At 33.6% G+C, this 20,175-nt stretch overlaps 2 protein-coding genes across 3 annotated transcripts; one reads left to right on the top strand and one right to left on the bottom strand.

Moving 5' to 3' along the window:
• The first annotated feature begins 3,678 nt into the window (after positions 1-3,678).
• Positions 3,679-11,393, top strand: LOC111024614 (LOW protein: zinc finger CCCH domain protein). Its single transcript, XM_022302339.2, has 6 exons — positions 3,679-4,689; positions 6,760-7,633; positions 8,868-9,063; positions 9,149-10,225; positions 10,344-10,424; positions 10,672-11,393. The coding sequence occupies exons 1-6, from the start codon at positions 4,104-4,106 to the stop codon at positions 11,275-11,277; spliced, it is 3,420 nt and encodes a 1,139-aa protein (XP_022158031.1). The 5' UTR covers positions 3,679-4,103; the 3' UTR covers positions 11,278-11,393.
• Positions 11,394-15,603: 4,210 nt separating this feature from the next.
• Positions 15,604-19,035, bottom strand: LOC111024606 (uncharacterized). Of its 2 annotated transcripts, none has more exons than XM_022302313.2 (4): positions 18,683-19,035; positions 17,127-17,630; positions 16,688-16,834; positions 15,604-16,000 (listed from the first exon to the last, which is right to left on the bottom strand). In XM_022302313.2, the coding sequence occupies exons 1-4, from the start codon at positions 18,785-18,787 to the stop codon at positions 15,911-15,913; spliced, it is 846 nt and encodes a 281-aa protein (XP_022158005.1). In that variant the 5' UTR covers positions 18,788-19,035; the 3' UTR covers positions 15,604-15,910. The 2 variants fall into 2 exon arrangements, with proteins under 2 accessions (XP_022158005.1, XP_087982176.1); XM_088126050.1 differs by lacking the exon at positions 18,683-19,035 and adding an exon at positions 17,819-18,280.
• Positions 19,036-20,175: the final 1,140 nt, after the last annotated feature.

The raw sequence follows: 20,175 nt of genomic DNA, 5'->3' as shown, positions 1-20,175 counted from the left end.
TTCTAAAATAGTTTTAGAAAAATAGAGCTGAAATGATCCATGGAATATGAGTTTTGTAGTTTAAAATATACTTGTTTTAATCCATGTAACAAAAGTGAGCATAAAGTAACTTTCTCCCTTCTAAAAGTTGAAACAAATCAAATCACCGTGGTTCAGAACACATTTCAACTATTAAATTAACCGAGGATATAGCTCATAAAATTAATGGGCACTTTAATATCATTCAAAGGATTGATTGGTTGGATGACTCACTCTTGCAATAATTTAACTAAAACAAAAAACTAATTAAAGTAACTGGTTAAAAATTCATTTACTATTAAACTGATTTGTTCTTACTTTAATAATGCAAAGCAAATACGGACCCTCTTCGTTACATGATTTCTTTTATGTTCTATCAAATAGTTGTTTCTTTTACAACAATTTGGGATATGAGGATCAAATCTTCGACCTCAAACGAAGGAGTATATGTCAATTACTGTGAACTATGCTCAATTAGTTGTATACTTTTTTTGGGGGTATTTTAAGATTAGTACACGGAATAGCAAAACATTAAAAAAAAACCACCACACGACACAACCTGCTGTAAAAATTCTGGAGGCATTCAAACCGAGCCTAACTCAAGTGGTTAAGACATTTATTTCTGACCAAAAGGTCATGAATTCAAACTCCCACCCCACATGTTGTACTATATATCTATTCTGGAGGCATTGGCGATTTTGGAAGAACTGAATCAATCTCGGAACATGGTTGCCTACCCGATTTGGTCGGGTGGAATCAGATTCTTTAGAAGTAATATCTTTGCTATATAATGAAAACGAAGACTTCGCATAAAATTACGTAGGTGGTAAATGAAATCCTGTGTATGCAAGAAATATTTGAACATTTTGTCTTTTGTTAAGGTGGATAGAACAACAAATGTATGTGCTCATTTCATTGCAAAAAGAGCTTGCAATTTACGAGAAAATGGTATTTGGGATGTAACTATTTCTGATTGGCTTTATGGTTTGGTAAGCAGGACCGTTGGTTGCTTAATGAATTTTTTTTTTTTCAAACAAAAATTAAAAAGAAACCACCACTAAAAAACAATTATGACTACTATAATAAAATCAAAATACCGAGATTAGTAAATTATATATCAACAATATAGTTAATTAATTACTGTCAATTCCAACATAGGGGAATAAAATCTCAATTACTTTTCTTGAGGTCAAAGTTTAATCTTGTATATACTGTGAGTCAACATGAACCAGTAATTGACATTTACACATTTATTTGAGGTTAGAAATTTGACCTCTCGTAGCTCAAATTTGTAGATTTGAACAAATAAGAACCCTATTTTCAAGATTTATCATTCATGTAGATGTATAAGGTAAAATAAATACCCAATGAGAAAATGAGAGTTTTTAATAGTTTGAATCCAACCTTCTAAGTCTATAATGTCTTGAAGTAAGATTAATCTTTCTTCTTCGTGTTTGTGCAGTATTTTTTATTTTTATTTTTTTGTGTCCAAACGGTGAGATTCATCTTTTTCTTGCAATATAATTTATCTTCGAAAAAAAAAACATGACCTCACTTTGTTCAAATGAGATATGCATAAAGCTCCTGACAATCTTTGTGGTAGTTGACGATGTAGCAAAGTTTCTAATAGACTAATAATGAATAATTAACCTGAGCTTAGCTCAACTGGTTAAGACATATATCGTCAACTAAAATATCATGTGTTTGAACTTTCATCTCATATGTTATCGTATTAACATAAGTATAACTCAGCGATTATTCAACAGATGCGCCGTTAACTATACTATTCAATAAATTTAGCATAATTTAGATAAATACTACAAAAATAGTATAAATAAGAATATGTAAATTAGTGGTTAGGGTTAATCAATAATAATCTAATAAGTGATTATTATGAATTATAACTACATAATATATAAGGATGGTTCGATAATTTTTTTTCTTGTTTTCAGTTTTTGGAAAATGCTAATATTTGATAATTATTTATCATTTCTCATTTTCAATAAATATTACCAGTATTGTATATAAATTTTAGAAATAACAAAAATTAATTTCTGATTTTCATTTTTTGTTTTTCGAACACATAAATAATTTATAAAATAACATTATTTTATCATATCATTCCTTAAAAATTCATAAAAAAAAGGCTAAAAGATTAAATACAACATAAAATTTTTGTATATTTTATTATACAAATTAATATCATATAAAATTTTTATTTTTAATTTTAATATCCGTGGGAACAAAAAATTGGAAAATGTTAGCCGAAGATATTTTAGTTTATTTTTTTAATAAAAAGGAAACAACCAAAAAAGCTACCAAACATGCTTCTTTTTTTCTTCCTTAAAAGAATAAATGGGAACCTTGCCCAAATCCAGTTTTTTTTAAGCCAAACAAAAAAACAAAACAAAAAAAAAAAAACAAAACAAAAAATAAAAAACAGAAAAACAAAAACCATAAACAAAAAAGAAAAAACTAAATGAGAATATTTCTATATAGACCCTAAATGAATAATCAATGCAGTATACTTTTTAGTTAAATTATAAATGTTGTCCTCTATAGTTTGAGAATATTTTTTTAAAATTATAAAGATGGAATTGAAAATTTTTAAATTAAGTTTTTTTTATTAGGTTAAAAAACACTCTTAATCTCTGTACTTTCGCTAAAGTAACAATATAGTCCATGAACTTTAGTTCGTAACGATTTAGTATTTGTATTTTCAAATTGGTAACAATTTAGTTTTTGAACTTTAATGTAACAACTTAGTTATTGTAATTTAAATTTGATAACGATTTAGTCAATATTGTGATTTTTTTTTGTTAAGTTTCTTGTTGTATGTATAGATTGATAAACTAAAGATGGACCAAATATGTTTATGAATTAGAGAGATAAAATCGTTATAGGATAAAATTTGACACTTAATTTTAATAAAAAATTTTACGATAGAGACTAAATTATTACAAATTTTAAATTACAGGGACTAAATTGTTACTAATTAATGTTAAGGCCGGGACTAAAATGTTACTTCAGTGAAAATACATGGACTAAATTATTACAAATTTTAAACTACATACACTAAATCGTTACAAATTAATGTTAAGGGACTAAATTGTTACTTTAGGAAAAGTTACCAAATATATTTTTTAACATTTTTGTTATTATTTTTGTAAGTTTAGCAACATGTGGAGTTACAAATTGAAACATTTACCTTTCTATCAAAATAGAGCTGTAACCTTAGGTATTTCAAACGAAAACTATTTTGAAATTACAAATCAACTAAAATAATATATATTTTTTAATACAACAACATATGAGAGTGAAGATTCGAATTCCGAACATTTTAATTGAAAATATATACCTAAATTAACGCATTGAGCTATGTTATAATAACTATTTTTTAAAAAGTTCAGGAACATGTGAAGTTGAAATTCAAACGGTTACATTTTAATCAATAAATGATAAATCTTATGTTAATTATAAATTGAAACTCATGAAATTATAAATCGATTCAAATAAAAATAACGACTATAACACGTGGGAATGAAAATTAGAATTCACGTTCTTTTTTATCAGAAATATATGGTTTAATTCAAGGGATAATGGCAGGAGAGTAATTAGAATGAATCACGTGGACCAAATTATCCGCTCGCTAGTCCTCTCCGGGTCTCGTCTCAGACTCAGACTCAGACATAACCCAAATCCAATACTAATTACTCCCCCACCAACTGCTCGCTTTTTTCCTCTCTTCTCCGCCGTCATCCGCCCCTTGCCCTACCTCCGGCCGCCGCCTCCTCCGAGATCCACTCCTCTACGCCTTCCCTTTCTCTTTTCTTCTCTTTCCTTCTGCATTTCGTCTTCGCCGGGTTATCTCTGCTGTTTCACTCTCAATCCCTGATTCGGCTGTTCTTTCTTTTTTCCTTTTACTGTGGGTAATGCGTTGCTGTTAGGGTTTTGATTGCGCAGTTGAGTGGGGGATACCGCTGGAAGATTTGAAATTTAGGGTTTTTTCGGGGGGGAAAAATTTGACTTGGGGTTCTTTTGGTGTTTGTTGGGATTTCGAATTAGGGTTTTCAGTGTGATTCAATATGCCGAGGGGTTCGAGGCACAAATCTACTAGGCATGGTTTGAAGGATGCTAGGGACTCCTCCGACTCGGAGAATGATTCAAGCCTGAGGGATCGGAAGGGCAAAGAGAGTGGGAGTAGGGTATTCAAGGACTCGGCCTCTAGTGAGAAACGCAGATTCGATTCAAAGGATGCAAAAGACTTCTACGCTTCGGAGAATCTCGAGACGGAAGAGCATGGACATTCCAAGCGGCGCAAGGAAAGGTATGATGAGGGAACCACTGATAGGTGGAATGGGGGAAGCGACGATGAGCTTGGTGTTCCTTCTAAAAAGTCAAAACCATCGGTGGATTCAAAGAGCAAGAGAAGGGACGAGAGTGTGGGATTGCTGCAGTGTGATGGTGAAGAACTCAGGAAGAGTAGTGGTAAGGGTGAGGGAAGGCATCGGGAGTCCAGCCGGAAGGAGGGCAGGAATGGTGGAGGGGATAGGGATAGGGATAGGGAGAGGGAGAGGGAGAAGGAGAAGGAGAAGGAAAGGAAAGGAAGAGAAGGGAGAAGTGACAGAAGTGAAGAACACCGTGTAGAAAAGCAAGTGGAAAAGAACACAGGTCAGGCATCGAATCACCAGTTAACTCTATCATCACAGTCGCAACTCATGTATCCATTTCTCTTCCCAACTTAAGCATCCATGCGTTTTTCCATTGAACATGCTCTTTATCTTTACTGATTAGCATTCACGATTCTTTAAGTCTCGCTTCTGGGTATAAAGGGTTGATTTGTTTGCTGACGCTGGTTTTGTAGTGTTCTCTGTTGGTTCCATAATTTACTGATATGGTTGTACTTTTGTTTTTAGGCTGCCATATTTTAGGCTTTACATGCTCATTATTTTTTGGGTACTTAGGATACTATGATGGTAACCTCCTCGACCCCTTACGGGGTGGTCTTACACCCCGTCCCCTAGATTTCTGTACGTGGTGTGGAGTTAAAAAGGATGGTAGGATTACAGTAAGATCTTCTCATTTGCTGATTTGGTGAAGTATGAATGTAAAAGTCTCCTGAGTGTGTGCTTTGGTGAGATTCTGCTGTGAAGACTATCATACCATTGTTTAAACTTCGAGGAGGAGTTACGGAAGGACAACCAACCCTCTGGCCGCCTCTGCATTCCCATGGGAAAGAAGAGTTTTGTCTGTCGTGAATGGTTTAAAGGCACACCTTGGGTTGCTTTTCCTTCTTGCAGGAAACTTCACATAGAAAACCAAGCTCTGTCTGTTTGAGTCCTGCACCCAAAGAGTGTCTTCTCCCTGTCAAGTTCTAGGGAGTGAGTAGGTCAGCAAAATAATCTACCACCCATACTGCAAGCACTACCAAGGGAATTTGGATCTGTATGATTTACTCCTCTCCTCTAGCTCGACAATCTTACCCCTTCTTTCACAACTACTTTAGAGCCAAAGGTTGTGTGTTCAATCCTACAAAAATACAAAGGAATTTCCCTACCCTCCCTTTCGTAAGTCATCATGAAAGCTTCTCTTAGTATACAGCTTTTCTGCCTACAATCGTGTCATTGTTAATGGCACCATATATTTCAGGTTTTGACATACCTTATGCCAGCACACATAATGGTTTGATTGATTAACGGTGACTTTTGAGTTAATTTTAAGTGGGGATATAAGTTTCTAGATTTTATTCTATTTCTTCTTATGTCTCAATTTTCTAATGTAATGTATAATGTACAGCTTAAGAGTCTAAATTCTATTTCTCCTTTTAACTATGTTTTCAATTTCTATTTCCTTGCATTTCATTGGGGCTGTAGAATTCTGATTTTGTTTGATCAATGTTCAATTTTGTCACTTTACAAACTGATCAATATTCATCATATTTGAGCTGTGTATGTTCCTGATTTGCTAAATTGGTTAGTCTTAGGGATTGGATTATACTTGGTTTCGAAGAAGTATTGTTATTTTTTTTTTTAATTTCAATTTGTACTAATGTGCTTTAATTTTGTGCAAAATTCGGATCTGAAGGATTAATTAATTGCATTTTCTTCTACAGCTTTGCCTACTTTCCATATATCAGGATAACCAATTATTACCCTCTTTCTCTCATGCACATATTCCTGCACTAGGATATAGGTGAAAAAGTTTTATTTATCAGGTTTTGTGTTAGCCGGAGCTGATTGTGCCTGTTTGGTATCATTTGCTTATGGTATCGATGGATTGTTTGGGGCTCTATTGGAAATATTATTTTCCTTTTGGAATCTAATTCGTTTTGGTCAAAGAAATCTAATTTTATTTGAAAAAAATTATCATTTGCATTATTTAACATTATGATACTCTGGCTCCTAGGCAACTTGGAGTCACATGTCATGCTAAATATCTCCTATCAAGCTGTTCATCTTTTATTTGTTCTTTTTTCTAAAATTTAGTTGAAATATTACCCTTAAAAAGTAATCTCGTATGAATTTGGTATTATTTGTTTACATTTTTTGAAATGCTCTATTTTTAGTGCTGGTTTTCATACTTAGGAGAAGTCTTAACTATTCTTTTTATACTTCTTCCCATGGTCTATATCTTCTTTGATACCATTGTATCATTAACTGAGCATTAGTTTACAACTTATTATCATTTTATGGAAACTTGTGTAAACCATCTAAGTTGTGACGTGTTGCACCTTAAATGCAGATAATGTGTTGCAGAGCCCTGGACTAGAGAATCACCTGGAGACACGAGTTAGGAAGAGAGCTGGTTCTTTTGATGGGGATAAGCATAAAGATGATATAGGAGATGCTGAAAATAGACAGATTTCTTCAAAGAATGATGCTGTGAAGGATGGTAGACGAAAGAGTGAGAAGCACAAGGATGAGAGAAATAGGGAGAAGTACCGGGAAGATGCTGATAGGGATGGCAAGCAAAGAGATGAGCAACTTGTAAAAGATCACATTAGCAGGTCAAATGACAGAGATCTGAGAGATGAGAAAGATGCTATAGATATGCATCATAAGAGAAACAAGCCTCAAGATAGTGATCCTGATCGAGAGGTAACCAAGGCCAAACATGAAGGTGATTTAGATGCTAGGCGTGATCAAGATCACGATCGAGATCGCCATCATGCATATGAACGTGATCGTGATCATGATCAAGAGAGTAGGCGTAGACGCGACCGCGATCGTGGTCGTGACCGTGACCGTGACTATGATCGAGATGGGAGGCGAAATCGCAGTCGAAGTCGTGCTCGTGACCGTTACTCTGATTATGAATGTGATGTTGACCGTGATGGTTCACATTTTGAGGATCAATACACAAAATATGCTGATAGTAGGGGAAGGAAAAGATCTCCAAATGATCACGTTGATTCTGTTGATGCTAGATCTAAGAGTTTGAAGAATAGTCACCATTCAAACGAAGAAAAGAAGTCTTTGAGCAATGATAAAGTGGACTCAGATGCTGAGAGAGGAAGATCTCAATCGCGATCACGTCATGCAGATGTTAGTTTAAGCAGCCATAGACGGAAGAATTCACCCAGTTCTCTGTCACGTGTTGGCATGGATGAATACAGGTTGCAGCACTTTTTTATTTTATTTTATTTTTATTGTAACTCTAGGTATATGGTGTGTTTGAAGTCCTTGTTGCATGAAAAAAATTGTTCAACGATGTTTCTTCATTTATTTGTTTGAAGTTCTCTGTCACGTGTTGGCATGAAAAAAGGCATATTTGCATCTATTTTTCTCTAGCTAGTTTCTATTGTTCTATGTATTACATTCTTCATTGTACTGCATTGATAGGTTAATAAGCAACTATGTATTGGTACCTCACATCTTTTATGCTTTTGCAATAGAATGACTTTTCTAATTTCTTTCAGTTATATTTGATAACTTATCTTCTGGTCGTCTGTCATTGACAAATGTAAAATTTTCAAGCGAGGAATTTTTTCAAAAGAAGGAGAAAGCAAAATATTTTGAGCAATTTCTTCTCCAACATATTTTCATTTGCGTTAAGATAAAGGGTTGTAGTTGTAAATCTGTTATGATTATGTGGTGTTTTTTTTTTTAATAATTATTGTTTTTATGGATTTAATTATAATAGCTGGTAGTTTTTCCTGCTAGGTTCCATATTAAGAGCTAGGCTGTTTGGATTTTCTTGGCTTTGAGTTTTAATTTTTTTATCAAGAGAAAGAGCAGAGAGAAGACAAAGAACATGTCAAGCCCACAAAAATGGAGCAAAACTTTTGTTTTTTCTATTTTTCCTTGTGAAAGGCAAAGGAATTAATGCACACTAGTTGGATCCGAAAAGGTACTGACAAGGGGGTGCCTTACAGACAGTAGTAGTGAAACTTTCTGTCCTCACTGTAGTAAACCATAAAGAAGCTCTTTGTTGTTTATTTATTTATTTATTTTTATAAAAGGAGTTCTTACCACATCTTCCTGCATCGTGTTATTCTTGATCTTGGTTAGGATCTGGGGTAGGAAAAGACAGGGTTCCTTGTTGTCTATGAAAAATTCTTTGTGCCTTACATCTTGTGGCACGAGTTTTCTTTTTCCTTTTTTTCCCAAAGGATTTCTTCTTGATATGAAACGGTGCAACGATTAACGACATGATTTTGTGCTATGCGTCCTTGTTCAACTCCTTAACTATGTCTCAGCCATAAAAGTTCATTGATTAATTTTGTCATGAGTTAGTCAAAAGGATTTATTATATTTTTAAGGATTCTAATTGGTTTGTTGTAAGTGGGTATTTGACTGCATATTGCAATAGTTAACAAAGCAATATTATCCATTTTTTCTCCATTTTAGGCATCAAGATCAGGAGGATTTGAGAGACCGATACCCTAAGAAAGAAGAAAGGTCCAAATCCATTTCTACTAGAGATAAAAGTGGTTTTTCAGGAGTACAAGAAAAGGGTTCCAAGTACACATATGTGGAGAAACCCAGTGAAGCAGACGGTGGCAATGCTATTGAGCTGTCACGAGAAAGGTCTTTAAATTCTAAGGTATCTATCACCATCAAGCTCATTGGAAAGATCTCTTTCATTGATGAATGACCTTGGACATGCTAACAGATCTTATGTTTTGCAGAATATCGACATTGAAGAAAGTGGACGAAGGTGCAGTACCTCAATTGATAACAAAGACCTCTCTTCTAATAAGGATAGGCTTAGCTGGGATTTACCAGGAGAGAAGCCTCTGATGGATGAGTCACCTCAGGCAGAGTCCTTCTATAGCAAAGCTAGTCAGAGCCATCCATCACCATTCCATCCACGCCCTGCTTTTAGGGGTGGACTTGACAGTCCTTTTGATGGTTCACTAGAAGATGATAGTAGACTCAATTCTAATGGTCGTTTCCGAAGGAATAATGATCAAAATTTGGGCAGAGTACATGGCAACACTTGGAGAGGTGTTCCAAACTGGACAGCACCACTACCAAATGGCTTTATCCCCTTCCAGCACGGACCTCCTCCTCATGGAAGTTTCCAGTCAATGATGCCACAGTTTCCAGCTCCCCCTTTGTTTGGTATCAGACCTCCACTTGAAATCAATCACTCTGGAATTCCCTATCGGATGCCTGATGCTGAAAGATTTTCCAGTCACATGCATCCACTAGGGTGGCAGAATATGTTGGATGGTTCAAGCCCTTCTCACTTACATGGATGGGATGGAAACAATGGTATCTTTAGGGATGAATCTCACATTTATGGTGGAGCTGAATGGGAAGAGAACAGGCAGATGGTGAATGGTCGAGGATGGGAGTCCAAAGCTGACATGTGGAAGAGACAGAGTGGTGGCCCGAAAAGGGAATTGCCTTCCCAATTCCAGAAGGATGAGCGTTTGGTGCAGGATCCTGTTGATGATGTATCTAGTAGAGAGGCTTGTGATGAGAGCACCAATACTATTTTGACAAAAACTGTTGAAATGAGGCCTAATATCCCTTCTGCAAAAGAAAGTCCCAACACTCCTGAACTTCTCTCTGAAACACCGGCTCCAGTTAGACGGTCAATGGACGATAATTCTAAACTTAGTTGTTCTTACCTTTCTAAGCTTAAGATTTCCGCAGAACTTGCACATCCTGATTTGTACCACCAGTGTCAGAGGTTAATGGATATTGAGAACTGTGCAACTGCAGATGAGGAAACTGCTGCTTACATAGTTCTCGAGGTAAAGTCCTGGACAAAGTTTCATCATGCCACAATACCACCTATGTCTGTTTATGCCTTTCTAATGATTATATGAATTTAATTTGTTATTTATGATTGCACTATTATCTTCTTGACAGGGGGGCATGAGAGCCGTGTTCATCTCTTCAAATGGTGTGCATCAATCTCTTTCCCATCCAAACAAGAACCCAGGTTTTCAGGTATAATACATGGCTGCATTATTTGTAAGCATTATAAGTGTCCGTTTTCCTCATGTGTTCAAAAGTTGAACGGCTACATAACTGTTGTTTTAGTTATAGTTTATGATATTTGATCATCGTCCTGATTGGTTCTATGCTTCTTTTGTTCGTAAAACTTTGACTTGTACATGTTAAAGATATTAATGGTTGTGAATGATGCTCAGAAGTTATATAGCACTTCATAATTGTGGTGTTGAAAATTTTGCAGCGTGCAATGGACTTGTACAAAAAGCAGAGAATGGAAATGAAGGAAATGAAAGTTGTTTCTGGGGGAAAATTGGATGGTATTTTGGCATCCTCTGAGAGGAGACTTGAAGAGCAAGGCTTGAATTTCAATAATGAAGAAGTTAAGGTTCCTGTTTCAACTGTTGGTGCGGAAATGGTGCAACCGCCCATATTGGCCACTGGTGATAAAGCAGTCGTTGAGTCGACTGCTGCATTGGGGAAATCGGAGGATTTGGCTTCAACTGCCAGTCAGGAGGAGGTGAAGTGTCTTGAAAACTCAGAGGAGACATTGCCAATTACCAAATCAACAGAAATGGATGTGATGGATTTGGAGCAGGAGCAGGTGAACTTAGACGTGGAAAAGGATACTGTCAAACCGAGCGACAATGTATCGGTCAATGACACCGATAAGGGGATTGTGAATGGCAAAGATTCTTGTTTTGACAATGCAGTGACTGTGAGTGGTCCTTTATCTTTTGCGGATGAAATACCCGAGACTTGTGAGGGTTTGATGCCTATGCCTATTTCAATTGGGTCTGAGTCATTAATTTTGAATAGGATACATCATTCTCCTGAAAGTACACATTGAAACAATTTTAATATCCGTCACCTTTTCTTATTTCTTATCTAGTTTTTAAGTTATTGATATTTCGATTCTTGTTGCTTCTTCTTCCTGCAAGGAATAAAATTTCCTACTGTTCTGCACCTTGGTGCCTTGTCTTGAGCGTGCTTTTCTTTTTTCCTCAGTTTATATTTTTATGCTTCATAAGTTCCAGAAATGGAAGTTTCCTCTGTTTTTTTTTTTTTTTTTTTGGTTATATAGTAAATAATTCTCTCCAAGCAAATTGTCCATTTTCAGGAGCCAAACAAATTTGCTGAGTTGCTGAGGAAACTTCAACCTGCTAAGGTAATATCTAAATTCAGGTTGTAGTGTTAGAGAACATCTTATTTCCTTTTTGCCGTTGTCCCAATTTGGTGTCATCAGTCAAGTTCTAAAGTTTTATAAGTTTCAAGGTTAAAATATTATTTCGGTTTTTATACTTTTTGTTTTTTTCACTAGTCTTTGTACTTTTTTAATGTTCATTTTGTTTTTCTTTGTACTTTCAACATTTTTGTCTATTTTTGTTCCTCAACTTTTTGAAACGTTTGTTTTGGTCCATGTATTTTAAGAAAGTGATTGTTTCACCTTTTAAAAGTACATGAACTAAATGAATGTTTTAAAAGTACAGGAACCAAAATGAACAAAAATGGTCGGAACTTGGTATTATAAACAAAGTTTAAACATCTCTCTGTTGTAATCCTATTAAAAAAGGTATTGAATTGAATGGTGGATTAAAGTGATCGAAAGCATTTTCCTAAGTTCTATTTTTTTTTAATTATAATAGTAAGATGACAGTGATACTTATAAAGGTCACATTTCAAAAAGGTTCTTTGAAATTTCTATTATATACCTGATATAGTTGGTTTTCATATAGCCTTGTTCAGATTTTATGCAAAATATAGGGGAATTCTTTTAGCTCTTAAAATAGAGAAATATAGGGGTATTCTTTTACTTCTTAAACTAGAGATGTACAAGGAAACCTATAATTTAATTGAAAGTCCTTTATAATTAAAAGAAAATTATCATTGATTGTAATTTTTTTAAAAATATTTAATTACCAAGTCCGAGTAAAGTTTATATCTGCTTGTTACAAAAATGTCTTTATACTTGATTCCTTAATTTATGACCAAATATAGTAACATCTGATTGCTTGCTTTTAAATACAAGTCATGGGTTTCTAAATGAGAGATGGAACAAATTGCAGAAGATTAAACCTAGGGTTTAAAACAAAAGCATTTTTTAATAGGATGGAGATTGAATTTTAGACTAAAAAGATTTTCAAATAAAAGAATTTTATTATTAATTAATTAATTTTCTAATGTATGAAAATTGTGTATAATATTTAACGTTGTGAAAAAAAAAACACATTATTTAAATATAATTATTAAAATTAATTTTTGAAATATTGTAGTTTCAGTTCAGGCAAAACAAGAATTTCTTGCAGAGACAACATTTGCAAAATGTGGCAGTTTTTACTTCGATCAAAATTCTCTCTTGAAGTGCTTCCTTAAATTACTAATATTTTGATTCATTATTTTTAGTATTTTGATAATAAATGAAATTTATTTTCAATTTTTCTATAAATTAAAAATTTTAATTCATTGTGAGAATAACATTTCATATTTATATAAATAAAATAAAATTTATAGTCTCAAATTACATAGCATAGGATTAGAAAAGAAAAATCTTCTTCATCGAGTATCAAAGTCTGATAGACATGATGTTGTCTCATTTAAAAAGATTTTGAGAAATTATATATATATATGACGAAATTTTGAAAAATTATATTTAAATAATTAGTTTTCTTTGAGTTGCCTCAAAAGAAAAAAAAAAGTTTTCTTCGAGTAAGAAGGATTGGAGGAATTTCCAACTTAATTAGTGAAAACTTAAAGTGTATATAATTAAGAGGGCTCAAAATTTACATTTTGGTTTAGTAAATAGGTAGTTAAAATAGTTAGACCATCAAACAATGATTCGAGTTCTCAACAAGGATAAGAATGGACATTTAAACTTCTCATTTTTAAAGAGCTTCACGATTCTTTTATCAAGTAAGTTATGTCTGAGTTTGACATCAATCATCCAAGTCGAGTGTTTGCTACTTGAATAAATATATTACAAATACATAGTTTTACTTGGTCTTCCGACATATTAACATAGTATCCTTACTCATAGCTTTCCATATTATGAAACGCTAGGGTAGTACATATAATCTAGGAAAAAATACACGTTTGGTACTTGAGGTTTGTGGTAGATGCCTATTTGTGTCATTTATATTTGAGAAATGGTTATAAATGATTCTTGAACTATCCTTTGATCATTAGTTGACTAACGTTAAAATGACGTGTCTGTTAAATTGCTGAGCGTATTTTGTTAAATATATTAATTTAATTTTTTCGATGACTGGATCTTTTTTTAATAATTAAATTTTTTTTGCTGACTGTATGTTTTTTTAATAATATAATAAAAAAAGATCCAGTCATCCAAAAAATTAAATTAATATATTTAACAAAATACACTCAACAATCCAACGGTCAAAGTATAGCTCAAGGACCATTTAGAACCATTTCTCAAATCTAAGGGACAAAAACGTTCATTTTCAAATTTTAGGAACCAAATAGCTACCTACCACAAATCTCAAGGACTAAAAGTGTATTTTTCCTATAATCTATCTGGTTGTTCTTTATATCAGATCCATAAGACAATAATTGATACAGTAAATTACTTTAAATAATTATTTAATTGTTTATTTAGTTGTTAATTCTTCTGTAAATAAAAGTTGTGACTTTTATGTATTCACAAAATTATATAATTCCGATGGTGGGTGAAGGATATATATACTTTTTGGGGGGTATTATTGCCTTTCTTAGTTCTTAGGTCTCTTCTTTCAATATATTATCCTTATTCTTTAATTTCTATCTTCATAGAATATATCTACTTGAAATTCTTCAATTAACTAACCCTTTATATTTTAGGAAATTTTACTTCACGAAATAATCTAACTATTAATTCTATTTTACATTTGAGATTCATGTTATTCATTCTATTAAATATTTGTAAGGACAAATAGATCAATTTAACTTGATTTTTATTCAAAACTAATGCTAAATTCACATATCAATTTTAGAAAAATAAACTAATAAAGTTAATGAAGTCTAATAGTAAAATTGACAGAAATTTGTAAATTCCACTTGGTAGTATTTCCTTTCCATCTCTACTTTGTGATTTATTTTCCAAAGTTAATGTAAATTGATTTTTATTTTTGAATTTATTGAATAAAATTAATAGTAAAACACGTTTAAAATACCATGGATCATTCTCACATTATTAGATCATTCTAAACATGTCATAATCCAGTCAATCTTTTGGAGTGATCTTCAAAAAGGGAGGTCGCTCCCTTCATACACCTTGCAGCTTCATCGTCGTGGGTTTGGATTAGGTCGTTTGGCAGAGTAGGTTGATGGGCAAGACCCCTCCAACTGCAATGGTATGGGGCGTCAGAGGCTGTTGCCTCGTGACCAACTCGAAAGGGCTCATTTTACAAATCAGTGTAACCTCCATTTTTAAACTCATTGCCACCTGGCACCTACCACCTAGCTCTATTCTTATAACTTAACGTTGTGACGGTTTCCTTTCTTCCTTTTAACTTTAAGAGGGAAGTTGATGAAAGAGTCGAGTAAAACTTGTTGAAACGAACTAATTTTAATTATTATTATTATTATTATTATTATTATTATATTTTTTAGTTCAACCAAGAATGAAGACTGGAATCTTCCACTTTTCAAGAGCTCAGAAAGTTGATAAGAGGTATTTAGTATAATTTAACTAACTTTTAAAAAGTTTGGATAAATATATATGCCTTTTGAAAATTAATCACCATCTTATCAAATTACAATTTGAATATTAGTTTTGATCTAAATCTTAACGAACACTATTATCTCTTATCTTCAACTAAAACTAAAAAGAGAGATTCCATTCGAATATAAACAATTAATTTCTTCGAAGGATAATATATCAAAATTTCTCCAACACAGATTACTTGATTTTATACCTTGCAAACTTTAGATCGTAAAATCTCGGTTTAAATTTATTTAGATGTTGTTCATTTTGATCCTTTCTCCTTTCGGTTTGTTTTTAAAAAGTGATAGTCCTTTATGTTTCTTTTATCTCATTTTTTTCAATAATAATTTTAGCCTTAAAATGTAATCATAAATTTGTATTAAAGAGTTTTCATTGTATATAAAATTTTCTAATAGGAATCAAATAAAGGTACATGAAACAAAATAGACGTTTTGAAAGTATAAATATAGAACCTCATGATCAAATCTGGAGCTTTAAATAAAATGAACTCAGAACATTGTTTGAGGCAATGTTTCTGGTACCATAATTAGAACTGTAAGTGATACAGATCATAACACTTGAATTAGGAAATACAAACATCAACATTACAGAGCAGCAGCAGCAGCAGCATTAATATGAACAAATAACTTCTGCTTCTTCTTCTTCTTCTTCTTCTTTTTGTTTTATTAAGCAAACACTATTTACAAATCTATGTTCTACCCAGCCTTTCTAAAGAAACTAACAGCAAATTCTTCTTCTAACCTCTGGTTTTCCATCATAGAAATCAATGCCTTTTCATCTCAGATTCTTCAGTCTTGGCAAACCTTCCTCTGATTCTTGGTTGGCTGTCAGCCAGGGCCTTCCTGCAAGCATACTGACAACAAAAAAGCTTCTCCTTTTATCCTTCATCTTATGATCTTAAAGGTCGGTTTTTTATTCCGATCGTTTGAGTTCTTAATGTTTAAGTGTAAGACGTGGTTAAGAGTGCTTTAACAAGTAAAAAGTGCTTTGATAACAAACTACTTTGATGTTTGGTTCAATATTTTTAAGTATACTCCGGTCAAGCAGTCAGACCTGCGCTTTCACTAGGACTTTCTCACTCTCTCAAAAAGTTTTTTAAGTGATTTTAAGTATTTTTATATTACTCTCAAACATGATTTTGAATTGGAAGTACTTTTAGCTACGGTAAAAGTACTTTTGAATACTTCCAACACAGCCTTAATTGTTTTAAAAATGTTCTTCCTAACTTCGTTAAGAAAAATGGTTGGTAATATGGCATGGTGCAATATGTGTAGTTTATAGATGCAAAGAGGCTGACTTAGACATCTAATGACAGGAATTTCTTACCAAAATACATCAAAAATGAACAAGTCTTAGTAACTTTGCATTACAAAGAATTTTTTAAAGCATGAAGGGTGTAAAATGTCAGAGTCCATGCCATTGTCATGTAAAGCTCCACTTGTGCACTTTCAAAAAAGGTGACTATGTTAAAATCTTAAGTGGTTTTCGCAAGCGAACTCGTTTGACATGTTTATGGAACATTGATTGTCAAATATATTACCTTGATCTTTCTGCCAAAGTTCCTTTTCGTCTTCTTATTTCGGTATCTTGAGAGCTTTTCTTTGCGCTCTTCAGCAGTGCAGTTGCTGACTAGCAGCGGCCGCTCGAGAGGAGAATGGAACTGGCTACCATTGCCGTTGCTAAGAGTCTGCAAGAAAAGTTTAGCATCAACAACAAAATCCCAACTTGTAAAATGATCAAAAACAACATCGAGACACTTCTATATAAATATATCATAATGCGAGAAGTATTCACTCCTCAGGAAGCACTTATTTCTAGCTCATGCGTTTCTGATTATTAGTTAGCCTTTCAACAGTTCACCTGAGATTCCCAACATTTATTATCGTACTCGAGTCATGAATGTTCAGTTCTTCCCTGTGTCAGTTTCTGTATCAAATTTGCAACACACTGATCCTGAAACATTAGAAATGAAGTCTGACCTTGATATCTCCTTCGCTAAATGCCCGTCGCATCCCGTAGACAGCACTCATATCCATTCCGCTGAAATCCAAAAGACTGGACTTCACTGCAGGGCCTTGCATCCAGTCCATTGACCTTAAACATCCTGAGCTGACACTCTTCTGAAGTGTTGCATCAGGAACTGGTTTGTTTTCCGAAATTTGGTGTTCATTCGTTTGTATAATCGCATCCTTAAGGTCGGAAACTTCAACTAGTGGTGTTTGTATTGCTGCTTTCTCTAATAGATCCTTCCCACACTCATAGTAAACCTCACTCAAGAGCTGATCACTTTGAAATGGTTCAAAATCCGCATCTTTAAGTCCTTCCAAGGAGATGTCTGCTTCCCCGCAGGATATCATCGAAATTGCAGTCATAGGATCGAGACCTGAAAACGATTCCCCAATAATTGGCTCTGGAGCTTTGAATAGGTCGCCTTCACCGCCCATGTTGTATTCACAAACAATTGATGTTTGAACCATGTTACTCTGTATTAGACGAAAGAGATGAATGATGAAAATGAAACCAACCAATCTGAAGGTGGGAAAAGAAAGAAGAGCTCTTTTGCCAACTTACTTTAATCCTAATAACAAATCAAACTAATGCCTAACAAAAAATGCAAAATAGAAGTGATTTTTCAACAAAAATTCATGGTTCCAAGGCAAAAGGAGCTTACTAATTTGAGGGGAAACAGGTGAACATATTCTTGGATGAAAAGATAAGGAATAAAAATAATTTTAATGTAAAGGTGGATGTTAAGTTGTAGGATCCTGCAAAATTCAGCCAAATTAACAGAAATCATTGGAGAAAAGCAAAAGCAGAAAAACAAAGAATATTTTGCTAATAAGGCCAAGTATTTATATGCTGAGAAAAAATGGTGGAAAAGCTCTGATGAGAGCTGGCTTCTGGCATTATAGAACTGAAAATGCTCTCACAAACAACCATTTACAAATACAAAACACAATTTGCCCATCACTGGAAATCTCTGTGAAAAGAAGCTGAGCACCACCAGCTTTCTTATAACAGAAGAAATTGTTAGTGGGTTTTGGGAGAGAGAAAAAGAGAGAGAGAGAATGCTTTCTTAAAACCCTTTTTCCATGGAGGTTAAGCAAAAACAAGAGTGGAATAATGGGTTCAACTCAAAAGATGAGTGAAAAAAGGAAGAATGATTGGAGCAGGGAACTTAAAAAGAAACTGTTATCTCTTCCACTCTCCTTCTCTTTGCCTTTTTCCATCCATCCTTTTGTAGATCCAGCATGTAAAGCTAACTCAAAACGACTTCCCTATGCACTTTGAGAAAACTGGGATACAATGGTAACAGAGCAAGTATTTTCTGAGTCTTTCTCGCCCATTTTCTCAGGAACCAAACAGTGGATAGGAAAATCAAGTAACAACAAACAACTACCAGAACACATAGTTGAGACCAAAAACTAAAGCAGTAGAAAGTTTCAGCTCAAACCCAGTTCATAATCATCCAAAACAATGCAGCCCAACAGCAAAAGGTTAGGAAGAAAACAAAGTAGAGAGAAAAAGAGAGTACCAATGGAGAGTCAAGCTTGTGGATTTTGCAGAATTCCCTAGCTAGTTGAAACTCATCAGAGAAATTCTGGAAGTAAGGAATCAAATGCTCAGTTTCTGCATACATTTCCAAAGCCTGGGAGAGCAAAACGAGTCCCTATTCTTTGGAAAAGAAAAGCCCTTCTCCAGTTTCTCAGGAAAATGGGAGATAATAAGCTGAGGAGAGCAGCCCCAAAATGGGTGAAATTTTTTTTGGGGGGTTTTGTATTTAAGCTTGGGATTTGGAACTGAGAAAAAAAAGAAGGCAAATTTATATGGTCTGTTATAATATTGAATAAAAACCCATCAAAGATCAAACAGAGAGGAAAATTAATAGAAAAGCAGTGGAAATATTGTCCTTCTAATGATGATGATGATGCAATAAAAAACATATATGAAGACAAAGCAAGAAAATAACTTGATCATTATTTTATATTGCAATGTCTCATTTAATTGATTCTTTTAATTATTATAAAAATTATTGGGGGTTTTTCTTTGATTATTTAATTTGCAATTTGCAAAGGGTGCATCAGCATTCAGCACCAAGCCAAAATGCTGGGGAAAAGTTTGTGGGCTGGTCAGGAAAATGAACAGGTCCCATATCACAGGATCCACGCGCCATGGGAGCGCGTGGATTCCACCCCCCCAAATTTCTCGATTTTTTTTTAATTTTATAAATTTTGTCTTTACATTCGTTGTTATGCATTTGATGAGTTCCAATCTGCCTTCTTTCTTTTCTTTGTTGTTTTCTTTCTCAATATTTTGCAGAAACTTAAATGAAGAAACTTTACTTTTTTGGAATGCAGTAAGTTTGAGGAAGTAAAAGTAAAAGTTAAAAAAAAAATTAAGCAAAAAAAAGACAAGATATATAATTAAAAAGATTAAACCAACACTGATTTGTTAATTTGTTTGGTTCTTTAAGCTTGATTAATATTTTCATAGTTGTGTCTCTTTAGTTTCTAAACTTTAAAGTCATAATTTTATCTTTTTACCAAAATATTTTTTTAGATTTATTACTTAAATAGTGAACAAATTTGATTCCATGTTTGATGGAGAAGTTGGTAGGGATGAGAATAGAAAGAATGTGATAATGAGATTTTCTTATGTGCACCCAGACAAAAAAGAAAAAAAAAAGGTGAGTAAAGAAAGAAGAGATTCAATCCTCCTTTAGTCGATATTTAATTTGATTGATTTGGTGGTGTATGAATGACTTCCTTAAATTCTACCTTAAAAGAATATCACTTTAGTTATCGTTAACTAAGTAATGATGTAACATGTTTATTGAATAAATGTTGAGTGATTCAACACGACATATGATAAAAGATAAAAGTAAATATATTAAACAAAAAAACAGAGGATCTCATCAAGGTACAAAACCCAAAGGACAAACATAAAACAAGAAGACAGAAAAGTAAATAAAAAAAAAACAAATCTCGGACCAAGATAAACATAAGATCAGAAGTTCACAAACCAGGT

Source organism: Momordica charantia, assembly GCF_013281855.1.
Source record: "Momordica charantia cultivar OHB3-1 chromosome 6 unlocalized genomic scaffold, Mcharantia_2.0 BLBB01000006.1, whole genome shotgun sequence".
Taxonomy (NCBI): Eukaryota; Viridiplantae; Streptophyta; class Magnoliopsida; order Cucurbitales; family Cucurbitaceae; genus Momordica; species Momordica charantia.
This window is presented reverse-complemented; position numbering and strand designations above follow the sequence as displayed.

Bases quoted from the DNA above. Each gene is read 5' to 3' on its own strand.
- LOC111024614 (XM_022302339.2), top strand. From the start codon at position 4,104: ATGCCGAGGGGTTCGAGGCACAAATCTACTAGGCATGGTTTGAAGGAT. The intron at 7,634-8,867 runs GTTGCAGCACTT...TCTCCATTTTAG, and splicing joins GTTGGCATGGATGAATACAG to GCATCAAGATCAGGAGGATT. The intron at 9,064-9,148 runs GTATCTATCACC...TATGTTTTGCAG, and splicing joins AAAGGTCTTTAAATTCTAAG to AATATCGACATTGAAGAAAG.
- LOC111024606 (XM_088126050.1), bottom strand. From the start codon at position 17,944: ATGATTTCTGTTAATTTGGCTGAATTTTGCAGGATCCTACAACTTAAC. The intron at 17,631-17,818 runs GTAAGCTCCTTT...CGTCTAATACAG, and splicing joins ACCTGTTTCCCCTCAAATTA to AGTAACATGGTTCAAACATC. The intron at 16,835-17,126 runs GTCAGACTTCAT...CTTTTCTTGCAG, and splicing joins TTAGCGAAGGAGATATCAAG to ACTCTTAGCAACGGCAATGG.